The sequence below is a fragment of the Sorghum bicolor genome, chromosome 1 (genome assembly GCF_000003195.3).
Source record: "Sorghum bicolor cultivar BTx623 chromosome 1, Sorghum_bicolor_NCBIv3, whole genome shotgun sequence".
Classification (NCBI taxonomy): Eukaryota; Viridiplantae; Streptophyta; class Magnoliopsida; order Poales; family Poaceae; genus Sorghum; species Sorghum bicolor.
The window spans coordinates 25,075,107-25,094,610 of NC_012870.2; the positions used below are offsets into that span (position 1 = coordinate 25,075,107).

The 19,504-nt window shown below is 46.3% G+C and overlaps 3 protein-coding genes across 3 annotated transcripts; all 3 read left to right on the forward strand.

Annotated features, from left to right (window-relative positions):
* On the forward strand, window positions 1-13,061 carry LOC8059439. Its single transcript, XM_021451630.1, has 18 exons — window positions 1-271; window positions 382-447; window positions 577-756; window positions 1,554-1,628; window positions 1,711-1,837; window positions 1,904-1,968; window positions 2,111-2,184; window positions 2,313-2,422; window positions 2,587-2,624; window positions 3,117-3,267; window positions 3,360-3,530; window positions 7,078-7,149; window positions 7,297-7,406; window positions 10,592-10,667; window positions 10,747-10,793; window positions 11,894-12,124; window positions 12,235-12,372; window positions 12,463-13,061. The coding sequence occupies exons 1-18, from the start codon at window positions 59-61 to the stop codon at window positions 12,598-12,600; spliced, it is 2,082 nt and encodes a 693-aa protein (XP_021307305.1). The 5' UTR covers window positions 1-58; the 3' UTR covers window positions 12,601-13,061.
* Window positions 13,446-14,378, forward strand: LOC8064883 (osmotin-like protein). Its single transcript, XM_002464544.2, has one exon. The coding sequence runs from the start codon at window positions 13,491-13,493 to the stop codon at window positions 14,142-14,144; it is 654 nt and encodes a 217-aa protein (XP_002464589.1). The 5' UTR covers window positions 13,446-13,490; the 3' UTR covers window positions 14,145-14,378.
* Window positions 15,263-18,433, forward strand: LOC110431715. Its single transcript, XM_021451118.1, has one exon. The coding sequence runs from the start codon at window positions 15,263-15,265 to the stop codon at window positions 18,431-18,433; it is 3,171 nt and encodes a 1,056-aa protein (XP_021306793.1).

The window sequence follows — 19,504 nt, forward strand, 5'->3', positions numbered from 1 at the left end:
ACTAGAGCGGAACCGCACTTCGCTCCGTGCACAAGCGCCTGAAGACGAGTAGACGACCATGTTCCGCAACAAGGTGCTCATCCGCGCCGCCGCCGCCTTCTCGTCTTCCTCCCCCTCCCCGCTGCCTCCATTTCTCCTCCGCCAGCTCTCGCTGTCCGCCGCGGTCCCCATACCCGCGGTCGACCTCGAAATCCTTTGCTGCAGGCTCTCCCGCCGCCACCGCCTCGCGTGCCTCCCCCAGCCTACTGCCGACGCCCTCCTCGTCTTCCAGGTATCAATCACTCTCACCCTACCGCTCCAATCTGCTCCGCTCCGCACCCAGGCACGACACTTTCGTTTCTAGTGACGGTTTTCAACCCTTCGTCTTCTCGATCGTTGCAGAGATGCCAGTCCCTCGAGGCGGCCGAGGCGGTCTCCGAGATCGCGGCCGCGTTCCCTGGCGCCTCGGTGAGTTCGTGTGTCCTCTCCTCCCGTGCCCCACATCTGTTCTACGTTTTTCTGCAATACAATGGGCACTCTTCTGCGCTCTGTCTGTAACTATTTACCGGTCCGTGTGCATGGTGTTTGCCATTGTAGGTGGAGGTGGGTGAAGAGGAGGCTCTGGTATGCTCAGGTTCACTGGTCGCTGAAGCCGTTCGGTGTGAGCTGCGCTCCATGATGCTTGACCATGGATGGAGGTGTCTGGGAGAGAATATTTACGTGGACTCAAAGTTTGATCAGAATGAGGAGAGGACTGATCTGTGCGCGGTGAAAGTGGTACAATGTTTTTGGCATTTTTGCCCTTTTTTAGACATTCATTGTTGCATGTTACTTTTTTTGCAAACGTCATGTGGCTGCTGCAGAATTGGAAATGAGCATTCAAATCTGGACGCCAGGGTGTCCAGTTGAACCTCTTGGTGAAGTTAATTATGCAGCGTGCTTGATCTTAACACTGAATTACGTGCAACAGTTGCACAATCACAGTTTAGTTTGTGCACCAACCCATTTGGTTAGCCCAGTGTGTCCAAAGTTTGAGCTAATGAACTTATAGTAAAGTAACATTGGTTGTTCAGATTTCAGAAACATCAAAAGTCACTAAACTTCAAAATTTGAGCGATCATATCATTTGTCTTTGATTATTAGAGTAATCCCCAGAACTCAATAGTTCTCTTCATAACTATGTGTACACTCTGGTGCCTAATCATGATTTCGATCTCGATCTTGAAATTGCCATCCAATTCCAGTTGAGCATTGACATGCAAATGCTCTAATATCCTCTTATGAATCAAGTGCAATGCTGTTATGCTCGATAGATATATAAAAGACATTTTTGGTTCAGCTACAAAAGCTTCATAATGTTTTCTTAATGGAAAAAACATTTTTAGAAATATGAGTCTAGAAGGAAAAAAGTGGAGGTCACATTACCTTCACTTGTTTGCTGCGATTCATCTGTTAAATGCTTCGAATAGACTAATTCTACCTTCTATTATTTTCTACTATAAAGTATAAGCTTTTGATATCATGGCTCTGGATGTTACATTGTTTTAGTTATTATTGTGGTGGAACTGCTGCAGGAAGTTCGATTAGGGAGAAATGATGATTTTGAATTTGTTGTCTCACCTGATGCATTTCGATACACTATGCATAAGGTATCCTTGAATTCTCACTTGTTTCCACTGCTGGGAAAAAAATAGTTTCGATTAACAAGCTCTGTACTTCTGTTGTTGCTAGATCTCTGATGTTGCTAGTTCCAGTATGTTGGAAACATTTCGTCACAGCAATGAAGTAGTTTTGGATACGTCTAACTTTCTAACAGTCTGTACAACTCTTCCTGCGCTTCAGGAAGGCCATGTGATTGGTAATTTAGAATTTTTAGATTACATTACAGTAATTCATTTTTCAATGATTTTCCCCTCTTTTGCAGGATATAGCAAGATGCTTCCCTCAGAACACTGCTTGGACAAGTTTATGGAGCTTTGGTTGTTAAAGGTGACATATGATGTTCCTTGCTTTCTCTTTGTTTTTATTCCACATCATGCTTCTTTTTAAGAGTACATTCTCCATGACTTTTTTCTCGAACAGATTCTCCATATGAGCTTTTTTTTCATTTTTACATAATTTGTGTTTGCAGCATGGGTTAGATACAAACTGCAATTATCATGTAGCAGTCAAACATACTTATGGAGCTTCACTGGAAACAAAATGGTTATTGCCTCCTTAGTATCCTCTCCATATATTATGTTGCACTGATAATATTGGTATACAGAACATTTTTACTTCTCACATTTATCTCAACATGCATTTGATTTGCTTTCTTTTATTGAATTAAGTAGGTGGCCTTCTTCCTTAGTTCTCCAAGGTCCAGGGCTTCAACCAGCCTTAAAGTCTGTAAGAGTATCTAAGGCAATGTCTGCATTGCAATCCTTTGTAGAATTATTGAAAGGTATGGATGTGCTGTTGCCTGATCAGGTTATTTAGATTTGTGTACACTGACACATCGACATACAAACTTTTGCTGAGTATATATCTTTATGTATTAATGGTTCTGGGAAATATTGTTATACATGTTGTAATGATATCTTATTTTAACCTTTCTCCTTATTTCAGCTTGGAGTTTCTTTGGCCATAATAATCTAACCATTAAGGTATGGTTTGAGGCTTTGAGCAATCAGGCTTTTTGTAACTCATTCTGTCAGATTGAGTTATTTTTGCTCAACATACTATTAAGTGAGAATTAAACATACATGTTAATAGGAGGATTCCCCGCGCGTTGCCGCGGGTATGAAGAAGGAATATAAATAGGTTAGAATGTGTATTGCCTAGTTGGACAGCTTGCATGTTCATAGAAATAGGTGCCTTGCTGACATGGATATTACAATTGTATGAGCTAGTGGATTTTAATTGTGTGATAGTGGATTGGGTAGTTGGATAGTTTGCATGTTAAGAGAAATAGGTAGTGGGGTTTTGCTTTATAAGAGTAAGATTTTGCTATTATGAATGGCTATCCTTTCTTCATGGTCTTAAAAGTTAGTGCTCCTGTTGAACTATGATAGCCTTTATTTCTCTCTGTTTTGTTATGTGTAGTGAGTATAGCAGATATATGTTGTCTCAGTGTGGTTTAAACTATTCTGTTACAGGAACATATTCTACTGAACTGCTCATCAATTCTGCCTGCTTGGGATAAGGCTGCAAGTGACCTGACAACACACAGTTCAAGAACTGATAATATTGAGAATCTTGATTTAGGTCATACTAATGATATGTCCAAACACCAATCATTTATTCTAGGTACGTTTTGCCAGAACTGACATGTTTGCATCACTGATTTTTTTTTATCAAATATCAACAACTAAATGCATATATAATTTTCCTTTTACAAGACTTTCGCACCCCAAAACCTGCTGTCGTTTGTTCGTTGCATGCAAAACTCTGGAGTACCAAAGTTCACAAGATAGCTCATTCTTTGGATGACAATGAAAATCTCAGAGAAACAAGTCCTATAAGGTTCAGTTTTCAATCACAACAGCTTGCTACAAACAGTTCATATAAATGTAAGGTCAAATTTTGCTTACTTCTGATTTTTGTAGCATCAAGATATATGGATAATTTAGGTTTGGTTATTGAAGATGTTTCTCATTGCATATATTTCAGTATGCAAGTTCTGTCTAAAAAGGATTGATTTGTCTATCTTATCCCTATGAACAGTAGGGGAGGACAGCTCTTGAATATATGTTACTAGTGAAGGAGAATATAATTGGTGAAATATTTTATATATTGCATTGGGCCTCATGGGCTGATTATATAGGGTACATAGCACTAACACCTTATGTGGGTACACAGTATGGTACTATTCCTATGTACTCTAACATCCCCTCGCAGTCACAGCGGGAGGGCTACCCCGTAGTCATAACAGTCGATGTGTCGCGTAACCTGTAGCTAGAGAAGAAGCCGATGAGTCCTCATGCAAGGCGGTAGCCCTTTGTGCCGATGTCGAGGTAGCCGAGCATAAGGGCGCAGTAGCCGTGGTCGAAGAAGCCGTGCTGAAGATGGCCGAGGTCGACGTAGTTGTGATCGGTTTGCGTGTCGATGGAGCTGCAGGCGCACAAGGGGCGCCATGGTAATGACGGAGACGTGTCAAGGCAGTCGTCGTGCGAGGGGGCGATGCCGAAGTCGATGCAATCAGGACTGTCGTAGAAGAAAAGCGACGATGCAGTCGAGGCAGACGGGGTAAGAACGGGAGGGTCGATGCCGAAGTCGATGCAGTCAAGCCGCCTGAGCGCCGAGGTGCAGCTAGATTTGCCAGATCCAGCAACGCGTCGGGGACGAAAGCACGCGTCGGTGTTGCCAATACCAAGCGTACAAGGGAGGACCCCAACCGTGTGGTTGTGCTGGACGAAGAAGCAATGCGGGAGAAGATGCGTCGGCGAGCAGGTCTCAGCGACGATGCGGGTAGTGGCAGCTTGATGACGAAGACCCAATCAGCAGAATGAAGACCTTGTGCAGACGGATGGCGTAGCAGGGATTGCGCAGCACAGTTGTCGATGCACAGATGACGACGATGGAGATGCAACGGCGAAGCGTACACACGGACAACGATGTTGTGGCCCGATGCACAACAGCAGCCCTGTTGCTCGGAGAAGATGCACGTAGTACTCAGAGATGGTGTCAATGAAGTTGATGCCGATGCCAGAGTAGAACGCGCGAGGTCGTCTGACGGTGGGCGACTCAATCCCGATCAGTGATCGGGCAAACCAAAAAGATACAACAACAGGAGATTTGGTGTACCCAACAAAACGACACGATAGCGGCGGTGCGTCCCGATCGAGCGGCGCAAGGCGCACAGTGGGTCGCGAACACGCGGGGTCGAAGGCGCAACGTAGATCGACGAGGTGGAGATGGGTAGATCCGCCTGGCAACAATGACACGCCAGATCTGGCTGCCTCCATGGCAGCGCAAGGTCGAGGCGTGTGGCCGGCCTTGGCCGCCACCACGTCAGCACAGACGGGGCGAGATCCATCTGCCTCCATGCAATGAAGATCAAGTGTTGATGGCGACAGCCGGCGGCGAGCCTGGGGATGAGGCGGCGGCCGCAACCTGGCGGTGACGTAGGGGAGATCCCGATTTGCTGTGCGACGACAACGACGGCAGCCGGATCAATATGATCGGGCGCTTAAAGAGGGGCACTACCCCCGGCGGAGATCGACCTCTCCCCAGGGGCGTGCAGTGCGGAAGCGGTGGCGGCTAGGGTTAGGATCTAAACCTAGGCGAATGATACCATGAAGGAGAATATAATTGGTGGAATATTTTATATATTGCATTGGGCCTCATAGGCTGATTATATAGGGTACATAGGACTAACACCTTATGTGGGTACACAGTATGGTACTATTCCTATTTACTCTAACATCCTCTCGCAGTCACAGTGGGATCGCTACAGGCGGTAAGACTGGAGAAGAAGCTGATAAGTAACAACTAGGGTATTTGTACAAGAGGTCCTACAAGGCCAAACTTTTCAAGGATAAACAAGACCAACGGGACTTGGGTGCTCCACTGCTAAATCTGAAATAATACAACATTTAAGGCTACTCTTTAATCAATGTGATTCAACTATAGCAAGCTTTTTCCACATGTGGTAAAAACTTTTTAGAAACCTTTGTTTTACAAGCAGTCGAGCACCATATCTGGATCCTACATACTCTTACAAAGATGTTTGTTAGAACATTTCCACTAGTTCCCCAATATCTCATCCCCATTAAAATAGTATTTGGGTCACCCCAGTACTATTTCTAGGATTGTTGGGGTGAGATAGTTTTGCAGCCCCCAATAGTCCATTCCAATTATGATTTTTGGCAGATGGACCCCACCGGTATGTGGGTTATTTTATTTTCCTTCCTCTCTTTCATCTTCATTGAGCATATCTCTCCCTTCGCATCCCAGTTCATCACAGGCCACCCCTCATCAGCCTCACCTTCCTTTCCCTGCTAGCTGCACCTCTCTCTCTAGCCCTCCATGGAAGCCCTTGACATCAATCGCCATTGACACAGCTACAAGCAGAGAGCACAATCCCCCCTCCTCCAATTTTGGTCAACAACAGAGATCACGACATTGATTCTGGTGGTGCAGGATCTCATTGGATGAGGGCAGCTTACCGGTAGCTCAGGATGTCGTGGCCACCATTGCTTTGGGTTGCAGTCACACGAACACGGCTAAGGTCAGATTGACGACGGTCATCCCTTTCTTATGTATCCCCGCTGCGGGTCTGTCTCACTTGTCCTCAGTTCAGCACAAGCATAGATCGTCGGAGTTCGGTGGGAGGTGGTGACTTGGGGACAACAGCTCGGGGATGGGCTTGTAGGCACAGGCACCAGCAGCTTTGGACTCGGCTCGCATGAAGTGGGTATGCAGCCGTGCACTAGCGTTGCTCACTGAGAGGCGCCAGCTTGGGGCCGATGGCTTGGGGATTGGGCTCATCGGCATGGGCGTGGATTGGCGGTGCTCGGACAGAGTTTGTGGCCATGGCACATGGTGAGTGGGGAAGAAGTGGTAGTTATTGTGGGGCTCATGCTATTTGGGGAGATGAAACTCCCACTTTATTTTAGGAGACGAGGAGCTTTTTGGTGGCCACCAAAAAAGGGAGAACCTATTCGGGGTGGGGTGGGGTGGGGGGGCACTAGAGCAAGAAAATAGCTCTATCTCCCCAACATGACAGTTTTATGTGGATTAGATGTCATATTGGGAGACTACTGGAGATGCTCTTAGGAGGCACCTTGTCAGAGTATTCTATTTCTCTGCAGCCAAATCTCCCAGCATGCCATGCCATGCCAAGGTAGTATGTGTTAGAGTGGACTGCACTAACCAGATGAACCCAAAAGCTTAAGCCATTGGGAGAAGGTAGTCAATCCACTTATACACTTGAACAATATGTTCGTTGAAGATCACTTTTCATGTTAAAAGTTGTCCCATATTTACTTCAATCTTTCAATGATCTGAAGAGGGAGATAGGAGCTAACTCCTATTAAATTAGAATTTTAGTTATGCAGTAGTATTTGCTTTTGGGACTTAAAACACCTGTTCCTTCTGTACTAAAATCTTATGCAGCACAAGTTACTCTGATGAAGCCTTCATTCAGCAGAAGTAAATCAACAGAAAAAAGGAAAAGATGTTCATCAGGTAGGTATTATTGGTTTATTACAATTATAAATGCATGCACATCTATGGTCCTTTTGATCGCATTGTTTATTCATTTTGTCAATATTATTTTGCTCCATTAGTAAAAGGAAATTCTCCTTACACTACCTCAAATCATTCTTGCATCAGAACAATCTTATACTGATAATTCAAAAAAATCAAGTCATCCTGATGCTGTGGCAAATCATGCTAATCATGTTAGTTCATCTAGTGCAATTCTTCACATGCCAGTCATTCAGGTATGGACTTCGCTCTTTGCCAGAGGAATAACCACAATAATTCTAGTATGAATGACCAACTATTGTTTGTCAAATGGATTATAGTTATATGGGGGGCCAAGAACATTATATGACAGTAGCAGAATCTTTTTGTGTGGCAGCAGCAGCATTTAGGGTTTAAAAGGTGTCTTTTTTTGTTAAGGTTTTTGGTATGCTATATATATATATATATATATATATATATATATATATATAGGGCTGGTATATTGGGAGCCCAGGGCTACAAATAGCTATTGGAAGCCCCAGCCAGCCATCCCACCTAACCCACTACGGAGCTGACATACGCGCAGGTGGTGGACCTCTTGGGTACCCAACCAATCGAACGCATAAAATCCTAGGTCAGACTGCACAAAAAGTTTTTTATTCCGACAATGTATAAAATCTAGTGGTTGCATGAATTAAAATCAATTCGTTACCACATAGAAACCTTTCTGCGAGTTAGTCATTCCACCTAACTGCACCTGACACGTACTGACACAAGCTGACACATGCAGTCATGTATGCATCTATTCTAATCTCGTCCATTTTTTCTTAATAGTTCCTCAATGAAGCTTTCGATTCAAAAACAGTTTTCACCATTAAACTCCTGATATTTTTGTGCATGATTCAAGATCCATTGTGAATATTTTTTTGAAAAAATTTAAAATTCATAAATTTTAAATTTGAATCATAGCACGTGATGGCTGATTGGATGCGTAGAATCAAGTATCAAGATGCGTAAAAAACGTTTTTACGTCGATGTTGCGTAGAAATTAGTTGTTGGGTGAATAAAAATTAATTTTGTTATCGCATAAAAACTTCTCTGCGAGATAGATATTCTACGAAACAACCGTAATTGCCTCCCACCAATATCATGCTCCTCACTATAGGATGTATAACTAACATAGGAACAATTCATAAAACATAGAGACTGGACGTGTAAAATATGGAGATGATCTCGTCTTCCTCTAAACTTTGACTTTTGAATCGTGGTATGTGATGATCGATTGGATGCATAAAATCAATGGTCAAGATGCACAAAAAGTTTTTGGTGCTGACGTTACGTAGAAGTTAGTGGTTGGATGAATAAAAATTAATTTTGTTACCATCTAAAGCCGCGAGATGGACATGTCATTTGACGCAACCGTAATTTGAATCATGGCACGTGATGACGATTAGATGCACAGAATCAAATAGTCAAAATGCGTAGAAAAGTTTTTGGCGCCAACGTTGTATAGAAATTAGTGGTTTGGTGAATAAGAATAATTTCATTGTTGCGTAAAAACCCTCCCTTCTGCATATTATTGATTTGAAAAATCGTGACCGCGTCCAACCACACCTTGCTTTTAGAGAGGATGCATAAGTAATATAGGAAACAATGTATAGAAACACATATAACATGAGAGCCGCACACCTAAAACATAAAGACGTTCTCGTCTTCTCAAAAATTTAAAATTTTGAAAAAATAGCACGTGATAGACAACCAGATTCATAAATTTAGTGATCAAGATACACTTAAATATTTTTCGTGCCGGCATTACAAAGAATTTAGTAATTTGATGAATAAAAAGTCAATTTATTGTCGCATAAAAACAACATAGACCCGCTCCAACAATGTATAGAAACTTATTCATTACACATAATGTCAAAGAAAATGCATAAAAAAAATCAAAATCAAAGCATAGAAATCCTGCTTACTTGCGTTGATAGCTTTTTCATTTCATGCAAACCACCTATTCATCTAAGGCTGCAACCAAAAATTAGATAAACCCCATACAACTAAGCATAGAAGAATTGTGCGCAGATAATTATTCTGACAGTGCATAGAAAAGTGCTCTACAATGCATCTGAACCAAAAAAATTCCTGCACAATTAGTTGTACATGCATTAAGAATGCCACAATTAGCGGTGCCACCAGTGAATCCACCATCGACCAGGAGGCAGGACAGGTTGGCACTAGAGAAGTCGTCCGTGCTGGGATGGCTGCGCTTTCGTCAGGAGGCACCATCCGCGCTGGGATGGCAGCGCTGCTGCTCAGGGGTGTCGCCAAGGAGCCAGCGCTGTCGTGCATGAGTGGGGACGCCGCCACCGATGTAGAGCCGAAGATGTCGGAGCCGGGAGCCGGGAGGTCCAGGGGCGCCGTCGTCGTGGTCAGATGGGCAGCGCACATCGCGATTCGCGACTGGATCCACCAAGGGACCGCCCGATCTGCCGGCGAGACGCCGCCGCCATGCGCAACAGGTCACGAGCTGCTAGACGCGCTGCTTGGCTGTTGCAGAGGAAGGAGTCTTGCCTCCGAGAGAACGCTCACCGGCCGTCGGAGGATGGAGATGTCGTCACGGTTGGTGAAGGAGGGGGCAGGGTCATCGCGACCTCGCTCGATGCTGCGCCCTCGCTCGCTGCCACGACGCCGTTTCCCATCGCCGCCTACCTGCAGATGGGGGAGCTCCGCCATGGCCGCCATGCCACCGGTGGCGAGGAGGCGGCTGGTGGGGTCGAAGTCGACGCTGCCGATGGCGTCGGACGCACCGGGCAGGGCGGTGGTCAGCACGGTGGCCGCCAGCCGGAACTCCCATTCGCAGCGCGGCGGCGACAGCTCGGCGTCCTTGTCGGCGGGTGGCGGCTAGGGTGGATGGGTGGGATTAGAGTTTTGGAGAATATATATGGCCTAGGAAGGTGGCTGGTGGGCCGATGGATAGGCTAGTGGGCCGGTGGACTGAAATCTGGTTTGGTCCAACCAGAAGCATAGGTTTGGGCTGGGGCTTCCAATAATTATTGAGAGCCCTAAGCTCTTAATAGTATATATATATATATAAATATATATAATTTTCTATATATATATATATATAATTTTCTTCCTCTTCCAGATCAGGGTTTGCCTGTGTTTTGGAACGCAATCAGTTCCTGTAGCTTGTCTTGTTTGTACACCAAACTTGCTGTCCATCTGAATGATTCCCTTGTGTTTCCTCATAATGTATATACAGTAGTGCACTAGCGCTAGGCTGTATTTTAGAAACAAATAAGAAACATTTTGAAGTTGATTTCAGCTATAAACCAGCTTGTGCAGTTTTATGTCAAAAGTAACCTTATTTAGAGTTCAGTATATTCCCAGTGTGCGTACTTTGGAAACATGAAGCTCTAGCTGCATGTCTTGATCATCACAACAGGTTTCTGAAAATCGTGGAAGAAAGCATGCAGAGTTACTGAAGACCAGTAGTCAAGGAGGTGAAGGAATTGGAGAAGGTAATAATTAATCCCAAAACTGTTCTGTCTTCACATATAATTATAAGACAATATCTAATCTTCCTTATTTACCATGCAGCCCAACAGGGTCATTTAGAAACAAAGAATTTGGACACAGGAAGGAAGATAAGTCCTTTTTATCTTTTCTATATGTCATCAGCCATGCTGTTAATTGCAATGAATATTAAATAGTTTGCAAATAAAAAAAAATTGTAGCCTTGATTTATAAAAGGTTTAAAACACTTTTACAAGTTACATTTCTTCTCTTAAAACCAATTGAGGTAGAGGGTAGTATCTTAGACTCATAGGTATCTTGCAATTTAGACAAACAAACCATGGAACTCAATGTACTCCATAAGGGGAAGTGGTGCAGGCCAAACGACTCTGTTACTTTGGTTTTTTTGTTTCATTCTAGTTCAATTTCTTGTCAGTCATGATCATCCAGTTGGAATATTTAACAAATTTATAATATTAGGCCTTCTTAAATTTTTGGAACCAGCTGGAAATAGGTAAAGTAGGTAGACATAGGACAGTCCGGTAGGACCCACTTTATTCTTGAAGATGGAAGAGCTCATTTGTTGTAATGAATAATAGAGAAGGAAGGCAATTGATCCCCATTCCGTTCACATTTGTGATGCTAGTCTATCTGATTTTGCCAGCTTTTTCATTGAAACGATGGCAGCGCTGTGAATAATGTGTGCTTCAATCTTGTCTAATTCATACTAACAATACTTGCCTCCACCAACCACCTCACCTTTTGAGTTGCTTATCAAGGCAGTTGCCGGCCATACGGGTTATTCACTTGTATGACTGAGCGCTCCAGATGACATTTACTCTTAGTTAGAGTGGCAGCTTGCACTTGTTTCTTAGTGTTGCATACAGATGACATGACAAGGGAATTCTGGACTAGTTTTTATATGCACTAGGTTGTTCCTCATTGCATTTCTTGAATGTCTCAAAGTCCAACCATTCTGTCCTTATTGAAATGAACCCCCAACCCCCAACATGACAAGGGAATTCTGGACTAGTTTTTATATGCAGTAGGTTGTTCCTCACTGCATTTCTTGAATGTCTCAAAAGTCCAACCATTCTGTCCTTATTGAAATGAACCCCCAAAAATGTATCGTTCTTTGTAGTCTAATATCCTTTTTTTTCCTTCTTGAGTAGCCTGCATTCAGGCCCTCCATGATTGCTGTAGGGCTAAATGCGATGTTACCTTTCTGCACAGTAAATATTACACACCAGGTATCCAAGTGACAAAACCAACAACAGGCATTGAAAAAGGTGTGCTTACCACGAAGGTAATAAACCCAACGCTGAAGTCTGCTGTTCCCAAGGATGACTTAATTGCAGAAGCGAAGAGAAAGGGCAAGCGAGATCTTGACAAGAATGTGATGACTGCTGCAACTAAACATAAAACAATGCCAGAAGTTGTCAAAACTGAGTTTGCTATAAAGGTAACTAATCAAAATTCCAGTTCTCAACGATAGTTTTCTGTAACTATATATAATTATATATCTTGTGAGTTGATCAATTAACAAAAAAAAAATGGATTAAATTCCTTCAGGTGAGAGATGATCAGAATGATGAGCCTAACAAAAAGGTAACAAAGATTAAAGCAAAGGCAGTTGACAAGGATATCTTGAATTCAACAACGAGGACAAAAACAAAGCCAGATGTTGCCAGTGACGAGTTGATAGCAAAGGTAACAGCCATTTCATGTTTTTCCTCATACATACCTCAAGATAGATCATCTGCTGCTTGTAGTTAATAGCTTGATTTTGGATACATTCAGGTGATCGATCATCATAGCAGAGGTCAGCTGCGTTTACTGACAGTGAATGATCTGAAGTGCTTCCTCGGTGCAAAGAAAGCAAAAGTTGGAGGAACGAAGGAAGTGCTAATACAAAGAGTGACTGAGCTCCTTGCTTGACAAATGCATTGCTATCAAGAACAAGTTTCGACCTAACATGCATGTGAAGCTGTGCAAAGTACTCTTTTTCCCCCTTAATTGTTGCAATTTCGGGGCAGAGCCACAACCACTTCCTGAAACACTAATGCTAGAACAAAATAACAACTGGAACTTTTTTTAGGGAACACAACTAGAATCGTTAGTGTATTTTGATACGTCAATAGTTCAATACCACTGTACCAGAAAGGCCTAAAGCCTGGCTGAAGGTAGTCATAAAAAAGGTCATTTCATATATTGATACCTAAGATTTTAGGTAATGTGGATGATGAGTGAAGGGAGATAGAAAGAGGTTGTTGCCTCACAAGTCTGTGTGTGAAGACTAGTCCTCCATTATTATGTTTGTCTCTGCCATACAATTCACAACATTTGTTATGGATCTTACATCTTAGCAGGTGTTAAGCAGCTAGTGGTTCTTCTTGGAATGTCTTGAGCGCGACCTTTGTTTTTTGAGTTCTTTGGTCTCGGCTCGCTCCTTTCTATACGTTTTTTTTGTTGTATAGAAGGCCTTGTATAGATCTTTTTAATACAACTCCTATTGTGTTCATTTCAAAAAAGAAAAAACACAAAGGAATAAAAAAAAGAAGGTAATCGAGCCGTAAATTAGCTCCTGCCACTAGTGTTTCTATCAAGAAACTAATTGTGCCAAGACATGTAGTGCACCAAGGGAACTAACTATCAGCTGCCACACGCAACTGGCAGCTCCCTCTTCCCCAAAGCTTCAGCCGCCACGAAATCGAAACCCCAGCCAATCAGTATACTTCCGACTTGGAGCAAATTAATAGCCACATTTTCTTATATATATATGCTCACTTCTGCTGCTTTATTGATCGGCGCTTGCATTTCCAGCAGCAATGGCCACGTCGATCAAGTCGCTGGAAGCTCTGGCCTTGATGGCGCTCGCCGTGTTCGCCAAGGCCGCCGTCGCTGCAGGCGATGCGTCGTCGTCCTGCCCCAAGCTCACCCTCCACAACCTCTGTCCATACCCGGTCTGGCCGCTCGTCACCGCCAACGCTGGGTACCCCTCCGTCACCGGCACCGACGCCCGCCTCGACGGGAACGGCGAGGGCCTGGTGACCATGGCGCTGCCGCAAGGCGTGTGGTCGGGCCGCGTGGTGGCGCGCACGGGGTGCGCTGACGACGACTGCTCTCCGAAGTGCGAGACCGGCGACGCGCCGCCGGCGACGGTGGCGCAGGTGAGCGTGGGTGGGTACGGCGGGCTGGCGGCGTACAGCGTGAGCCTGGTGGACGGGTTCAACGTGCCCATGGTGGTGACGCCGCACAACTTCGCGGCGGGGGCGCAGTGCCCGACGCTGGGGTGCGCCGTGGACCTCACCCAGGACCAGGAGTGCTGCCCCGGCACGCAAGCGGCGCTGTTCAAGGCCAAGTGTCCCGACACGAGGACAACCTCCACGGACGTCGAGGCAACGCCGCAGGACTGCATCGCGCCCGGTGAGCTCAAGGTCGTCTTCTGCCCGGCACAGGACTGCACGGCCAGTTGTAACTAGCTAGGCGTGTACGCCCTGGTCGCTCGTTCACTTGGCGCATGTACGTGTTTTGCATATGGATCAGACGTGTTCACATCGTCCTGCACTGCTCCATGTATGTGTAGTTGTGTACCAATTGTGTGAAGGAGCTAATAATAAGGAGCGCTTTGTATACCGGCCTGTCTCAGAAAGTGGATGGCATGTTGTCATCAGCAGGTAGATAGAAGAAATACAGATTTAAGCTGTTTGCATTGTTGTCTTTTTTGCACCAGTGGCTCAGCGAGAGGGAGCATCTGGCATCAAACAATTGGCGGGGCGGGGTGTTTGTTGTACTGGGCCGATGCTACTGCGTGGGCTGTTTCTGCTTTTGGGCCCCGGTGCACAAAATATGGCTTAAATAAAATTATCTGGGTTCCCCAAACCATTAGAGAGAAATAAAAGGACTCCTTGATCGTCAAATCAAAAACCTAGTAGTAGGCTAGAGATAGTACACGTGAAAAGCCTCTCTCGTTACGCCGCCAGGGACGTTCGTTTTTGTCAGCACCGTACCACAAGCCGAGTACAACGATGAGACACCAGACACGTCGAAACCCAAGAAAGGGGACCGAGCCAGGCGCCCGAACGTCCTCATCAGCGGACCCGAGTGGGCTTGAGTCACGCCCGAACGCAGCTGCGACTGCGGGCTCAAGCCAGGGCGATGCCCATGTATAAAACTGGAGGGTAATCTGAGGGGAGAGAACAAGAATGATGAAAACTCTGAACAGATATTAAGATTCCTCCTCCCTACTTGCGTGTTCTGCTTCCCTTCCCTTTTCCCTTCCGAACTACTTTTCCCCTGCATCTCCTATGATTTCCTACTGCCAAACTCTGTTGCTAACAATTGGTACTCAGAGCCTACCCATCTAGATCGCAAATTTTTCTTTCGATTCACAAACGACCGGGGTCCGATTCCTCTCGCGACGAACAGCGCTTGCTGGGCGACGCTGGGAGCCCGTAATTCCTCGGTCCCGTGAGCGATTGAGAAGTTCAGCGATCTGGATCCACCGCCATCCCCACCACCACCACCACTTCCACCCAAGCCTCCGGTTCGCCACCACTATACTAGGCGCATCAAGCAGAACACCGCCGCCTCCGAAGCCATGAATCCCGACACCAAGTTGCTGCTCGAGGAACTCCAAAAGCTCTCCCTCGAGCAATCTGGTATTCGGCAGCAGTTGACTGAGCAGAAGGACTTCCTCGAGCGACGCTTCACCGAGGTCGATGACAATCTTGAGAAGCGTCTCCTGGATGCCGAAGCGGTGGTGGAGCAGCGGATCATCGACTCCGAGCTCCGTCAGGACGTTCGACTCCAGGCAATCGAGAAGACGGCTGCCGATCTGAGCGATTGGCGGCGGGAGCAGGACGCCTCCGTCGACGACATTCGCCTACGCCTCGGCAAGCTGGACAAGTTTTGGGCCCGCTCGGTGCTCGAGACGACTTCGCCCTTCACCGATCCGGGCGTTTTCCCAGAACCCCAGGTTTCCTCGGAGCAGCACGCCGCACCAACCTCTGCGCGCTATCAGGCTGCTCGGCCAATCGGGCACCGCGTCGACCTTCATCACCGGGAGGGTGGGTATGGGGTGGTCACCACTCATGCTCATCCCCCGGTCACGGATATGGACGATTTCCCTGAAACTCCTCCTAGAGTTTACGGTACAGCACGGGATTTATACCTTTCACGCAATCGCCCACCCGAACACCACTATAATCCTACAGGCAAACTGCCAAAATTATCCTTCCCCACTTTTGATGGCACTGATCTTAAGCTGTGGATTACTTGCGCTGAAGATTATTTTTCCATGTATTCGGTCGATCCTTCTGTCTGGATACAGTGCGCCCGTATGCAATTCCTTGGTCCAGCCAAGCGTTGGGTCCAATCTGTTACTGATGAGCTCAAATCCTGGACATGGCCTGAGTTCTGTCAAGCCCTGCATTCTCGCTTTGACCGTGATCAGCATACTTTCCTTCTTCGCCAAATGAACCGCATACGCCAGCTAACATCTGTCCAGGATTATATTGATCGCTTCGCTGAGCTTGTTGACCAGCTCAGAGCCTATGAGTCTCCACCCAGTGCCTTACCCTATGTCACAAGATTTATTGATGGCCTAAAACCTGAAATCCGTGCTGTACTTCTTGTTCACCGTCCTGCTGCTTTGGATACTGCGTATACTTTGGCATTCTTGCAGGAAGAAGCTGGGGACTCCGCACGCCGACATGATTCCAGGACTTGGAATCCGAAGGGCGGTTATCAGCGTGGCGACCGCCACAATGCGGCTGACGTTGACAAGCCGACGATCCCTTCGAAGCCCCTTGACAAGCGATTGGCTGATCTTAAGGAATATCGTCGCGCCCAAGGACTCTGCGATCATTGTGGTGACAAGTGGAGCAGAGATCATAAGTGCGCTGCCAAGGTTGGTCTTCATGTATTGGATGAGCTTTATGCCTTGTTCTCTGCTGATTGTACTGTCGAAGATCCAGCTACTGACGATGGGGAGAACTGTGAGACTGCAGAACATTGCTATTGTCTGTCGGCTAGTGTTACTTCTACTATAGTGCGAACTTTGCAGTTTCGGGGATCCATGTGCCATCAGTCTGTGTTGATATTGCTCGATTCAGGCAGTTCATCTTCTTTCATCAGCACGCATTTGGTGTCTCAGCTATGCTTGTCCACAAGTCAGAGTACTGAAGTTTCCATCAGAATTGCGGATGGTCATGTCATGCGTTGTTCTACCGTTGTACCAGGGGCCATATGGACCATTCACCAGTTTCAGTTTCAGCATGATTTGAAGGTCCTGCCCATTCCTCAGTATGACATTATTTTGGGTATGGACTGGTTGCAGTTGTTCAGTCCCATGAAGGTTGATTGGAATGCTCACTGGCTCACAATTCCTTACAAAGGACACTCAGTTACCCTTCAGGGAGTGTCTGATGCATTTACGGAGGACCCTTCCCAATTAATGGTGCAGGTTTTCAGTCTGGATTCTACAGTTCCAGCACAGTCTCCTGACATTCATCCAGCTATCAGTGCACTTCTTGCTGAATTTCCCACTATCACTACTCCACCTGAGACATTGCCGCCCAAGCGCGCTTGTGACCATGAGATTCCTTTGGTGGAAGGAGCACGTCCTGTCAATATTAGGCCCTACCGTTACCCCCCTGCACTTAAGGATGAGATTGAAGCCCAGGTTGAGACCATGCTCAAACAGGGCCTTATTCAGCACAGTACATCACCTTTCAACTCGCCAGTGCTGCTGGTGCGCAAGAAGGACAGTTCCTGGCGTTTCTGTGTGGACTACAGATACTTGAACAACCTAACGGTCAAGACTGCTTTTCCCATTCCTGTGTTTGAGCAGCTGATGGACGAGTTGGCGGATGCTCGTTATTTCTCCACATTGGATCTGTTATCAGGATACCATCAGATTCGTTTACGGGAAGGTGAAGAGTTCAAAACCGCCTTCTCCACTCATGTGGGTCACTATGAGTTTCGGGTGGTTGCTTTTGGCCTTACTGGCGCGCCAGGTACCTTCCAGGGAGCTATGAACACCACGTTGCATCCCCTCCTACGCCGCTGTGTCATTGTATTTTTTGATGATATCCTGGTGTACAGTAGAACAATGGAGGAACACATGGATCGTCTTCGTCAGGTTTTCCAGTTGCTGGCCCGCGATCATTGGCACATCAAGCTGTCTAAGTGCAAGTTTGGTCAAACTACCATCTCCTATTTGGGTCATGTGATTAGTCAGCAGGGCGTTGCGACCGATCCCACTAAAATTGAAGCCGTAGCGACTTGGCCCACGCCCACTACTGTTAAGGCATTGCGCAGTTTCTTGGGGTTCACTGGTTTCTACCGGCGTTTTGTCAAGAACTATGCCATCATAGCAAAACCACTGACTAACTTGTTGAAGAAGCATTCCATATTTCACTGGACTTCCGATCATGATACCGCATTCCATGCCCTGAAGCACAGCTTGTGCTCAGCTCCCATCCTTAAGTTGCCTGACTTTACCAAGCAATTTTGTATTGAGACGGATGCTTCCCATTTTGGGGTTGGGGCTGTGCTTCTCCAGGACGGGCACCCCCTGGCGTTTCTCAGTCATGCTCTTGGGCCCAAGAATCAAGGACTATCCGCTTATGAGAAGGAATACATGGCAATTCTCATTGCAGTGGAGCAGTGGCGATCTTATCTTCAGTTGGGGGAGTTTCTTATTTTCACGGATCAGCGGAGTCTCGTTCACCTGTCAGATCAACGGTTGAATACTGCATGGCAATAGAAAGTGTTCACCAAACTGTTGGGACTTCAGTACCGAATAGTGTATAAGCCTGGCACTGACAATCGTGTTGCTGATGCCCTGTCCCGCAGAGGACACGAAGCTCAACTGAATGCCATATCTGCTCCTGTGCCCCTATGGCTCGAAGACATCAAGGCTAGTTATGCTTCTGACAGCAAATGTCAAGCTCTGCTCACCAAGTTAGCTGTATCCAATGACGCCGACCCAAAGTTCAAGCTGCATCAGGGGTTGTTACGCTACAAAGGGCGCATTTGGGTTGGCAGTGATCCCATCCTGCAGCAGAAACTTATTGAGGCGTTCCATGCTTCACCTCTCGGGGGACATTCAGGAGTTCCGGTTTCCTACCAGCGCCTCAAACGGTTGTTTGCTTGGACTGGCCTCAAGACTGCTGTGTTTCAGTTTGTGAACACGTGTCCTACTTGTCAGCAAGCAAAACCGGACCGATCCAGGTACCCCGGCCTTCTCCAGCCCTTACCAGTACCTACTATGGCTTGGCAGAGTATATCAATGGATTTTGTGGAGGGTCTGCCGTCCTCGGGAGGCAAGAATTGCATTTTGGTTGTTGTGGATCGGTTCTCCAAGTACAGCCATTTCATTCCACTAACCCATCCTTTTACTGCTTTGACTGTGGCCAAGGCCTTCTTAGCTGGAGTATATCGTTTGCATGGTCTTCCAACTTCCATCGTGTCCGACCGAGACCGTATTTTCACTAGCCAGTTTTGGCAAGAACTTTTTCGGCTCACTGGAGTTACCTTGAAGATGTCCTCGGCCTATCATCCCCAAACGGACGGCCAGACGGAACGTGTCAACCAGTGTTTGGAAACATTTCTAAGATGCTTTGTCAGTGCTACTCCGACTAAGGAAACGATGCGACACCAGACACGTCGAAACCCAGGAAAGGGGACCGAGCCAGGCGCCCGAACGTCCTCATCAGCGGACCCGAGTGGGCTTGAGTCACGCCCGAACGCAGCTGCGACTGCGGGCTCAAGCCAGGGCGATGTCCATGTATAAAACTGGAGGGTAATCTGAGGGAAGAGAACAAGAATGATAAAA

Bases quoted from the DNA above. Each gene is read 5' to 3' on its own strand.
- LOC8059439 (XM_021451630.1), top strand. From the start codon at position 59: ATGTTCCGCAACAAGGTGCTCATCCGCGCCGCCGCCGCCTTCTCGTCT. The intron at 2,423-2,586 runs GTATGGATGTGC...TCCTTATTTCAG, and splicing joins CTTTGTAGAATTATTGAAAG to CTTGGAGTTTCTTTGGCCAT. The intron at 3,531-7,077 runs GTAAGGTCAAAT...AATCTTATGCAG, and splicing joins TACAAACAGTTCATATAAAT to CACAAGTTACTCTGATGAAG.
- LOC8064883 (XM_002464544.2), top strand. From the start codon at position 13,491: ATGGCCACGTCGATCAAGTCGCTGGAAGCTCTGGCCTTGATGGCGCTC.
- LOC110431715 (XM_021451118.1), top strand. From the start codon at position 15,263: ATGAATCCCGACACCAAGTTGCTGCTCGAGGAACTCCAAAAGCTCTCC.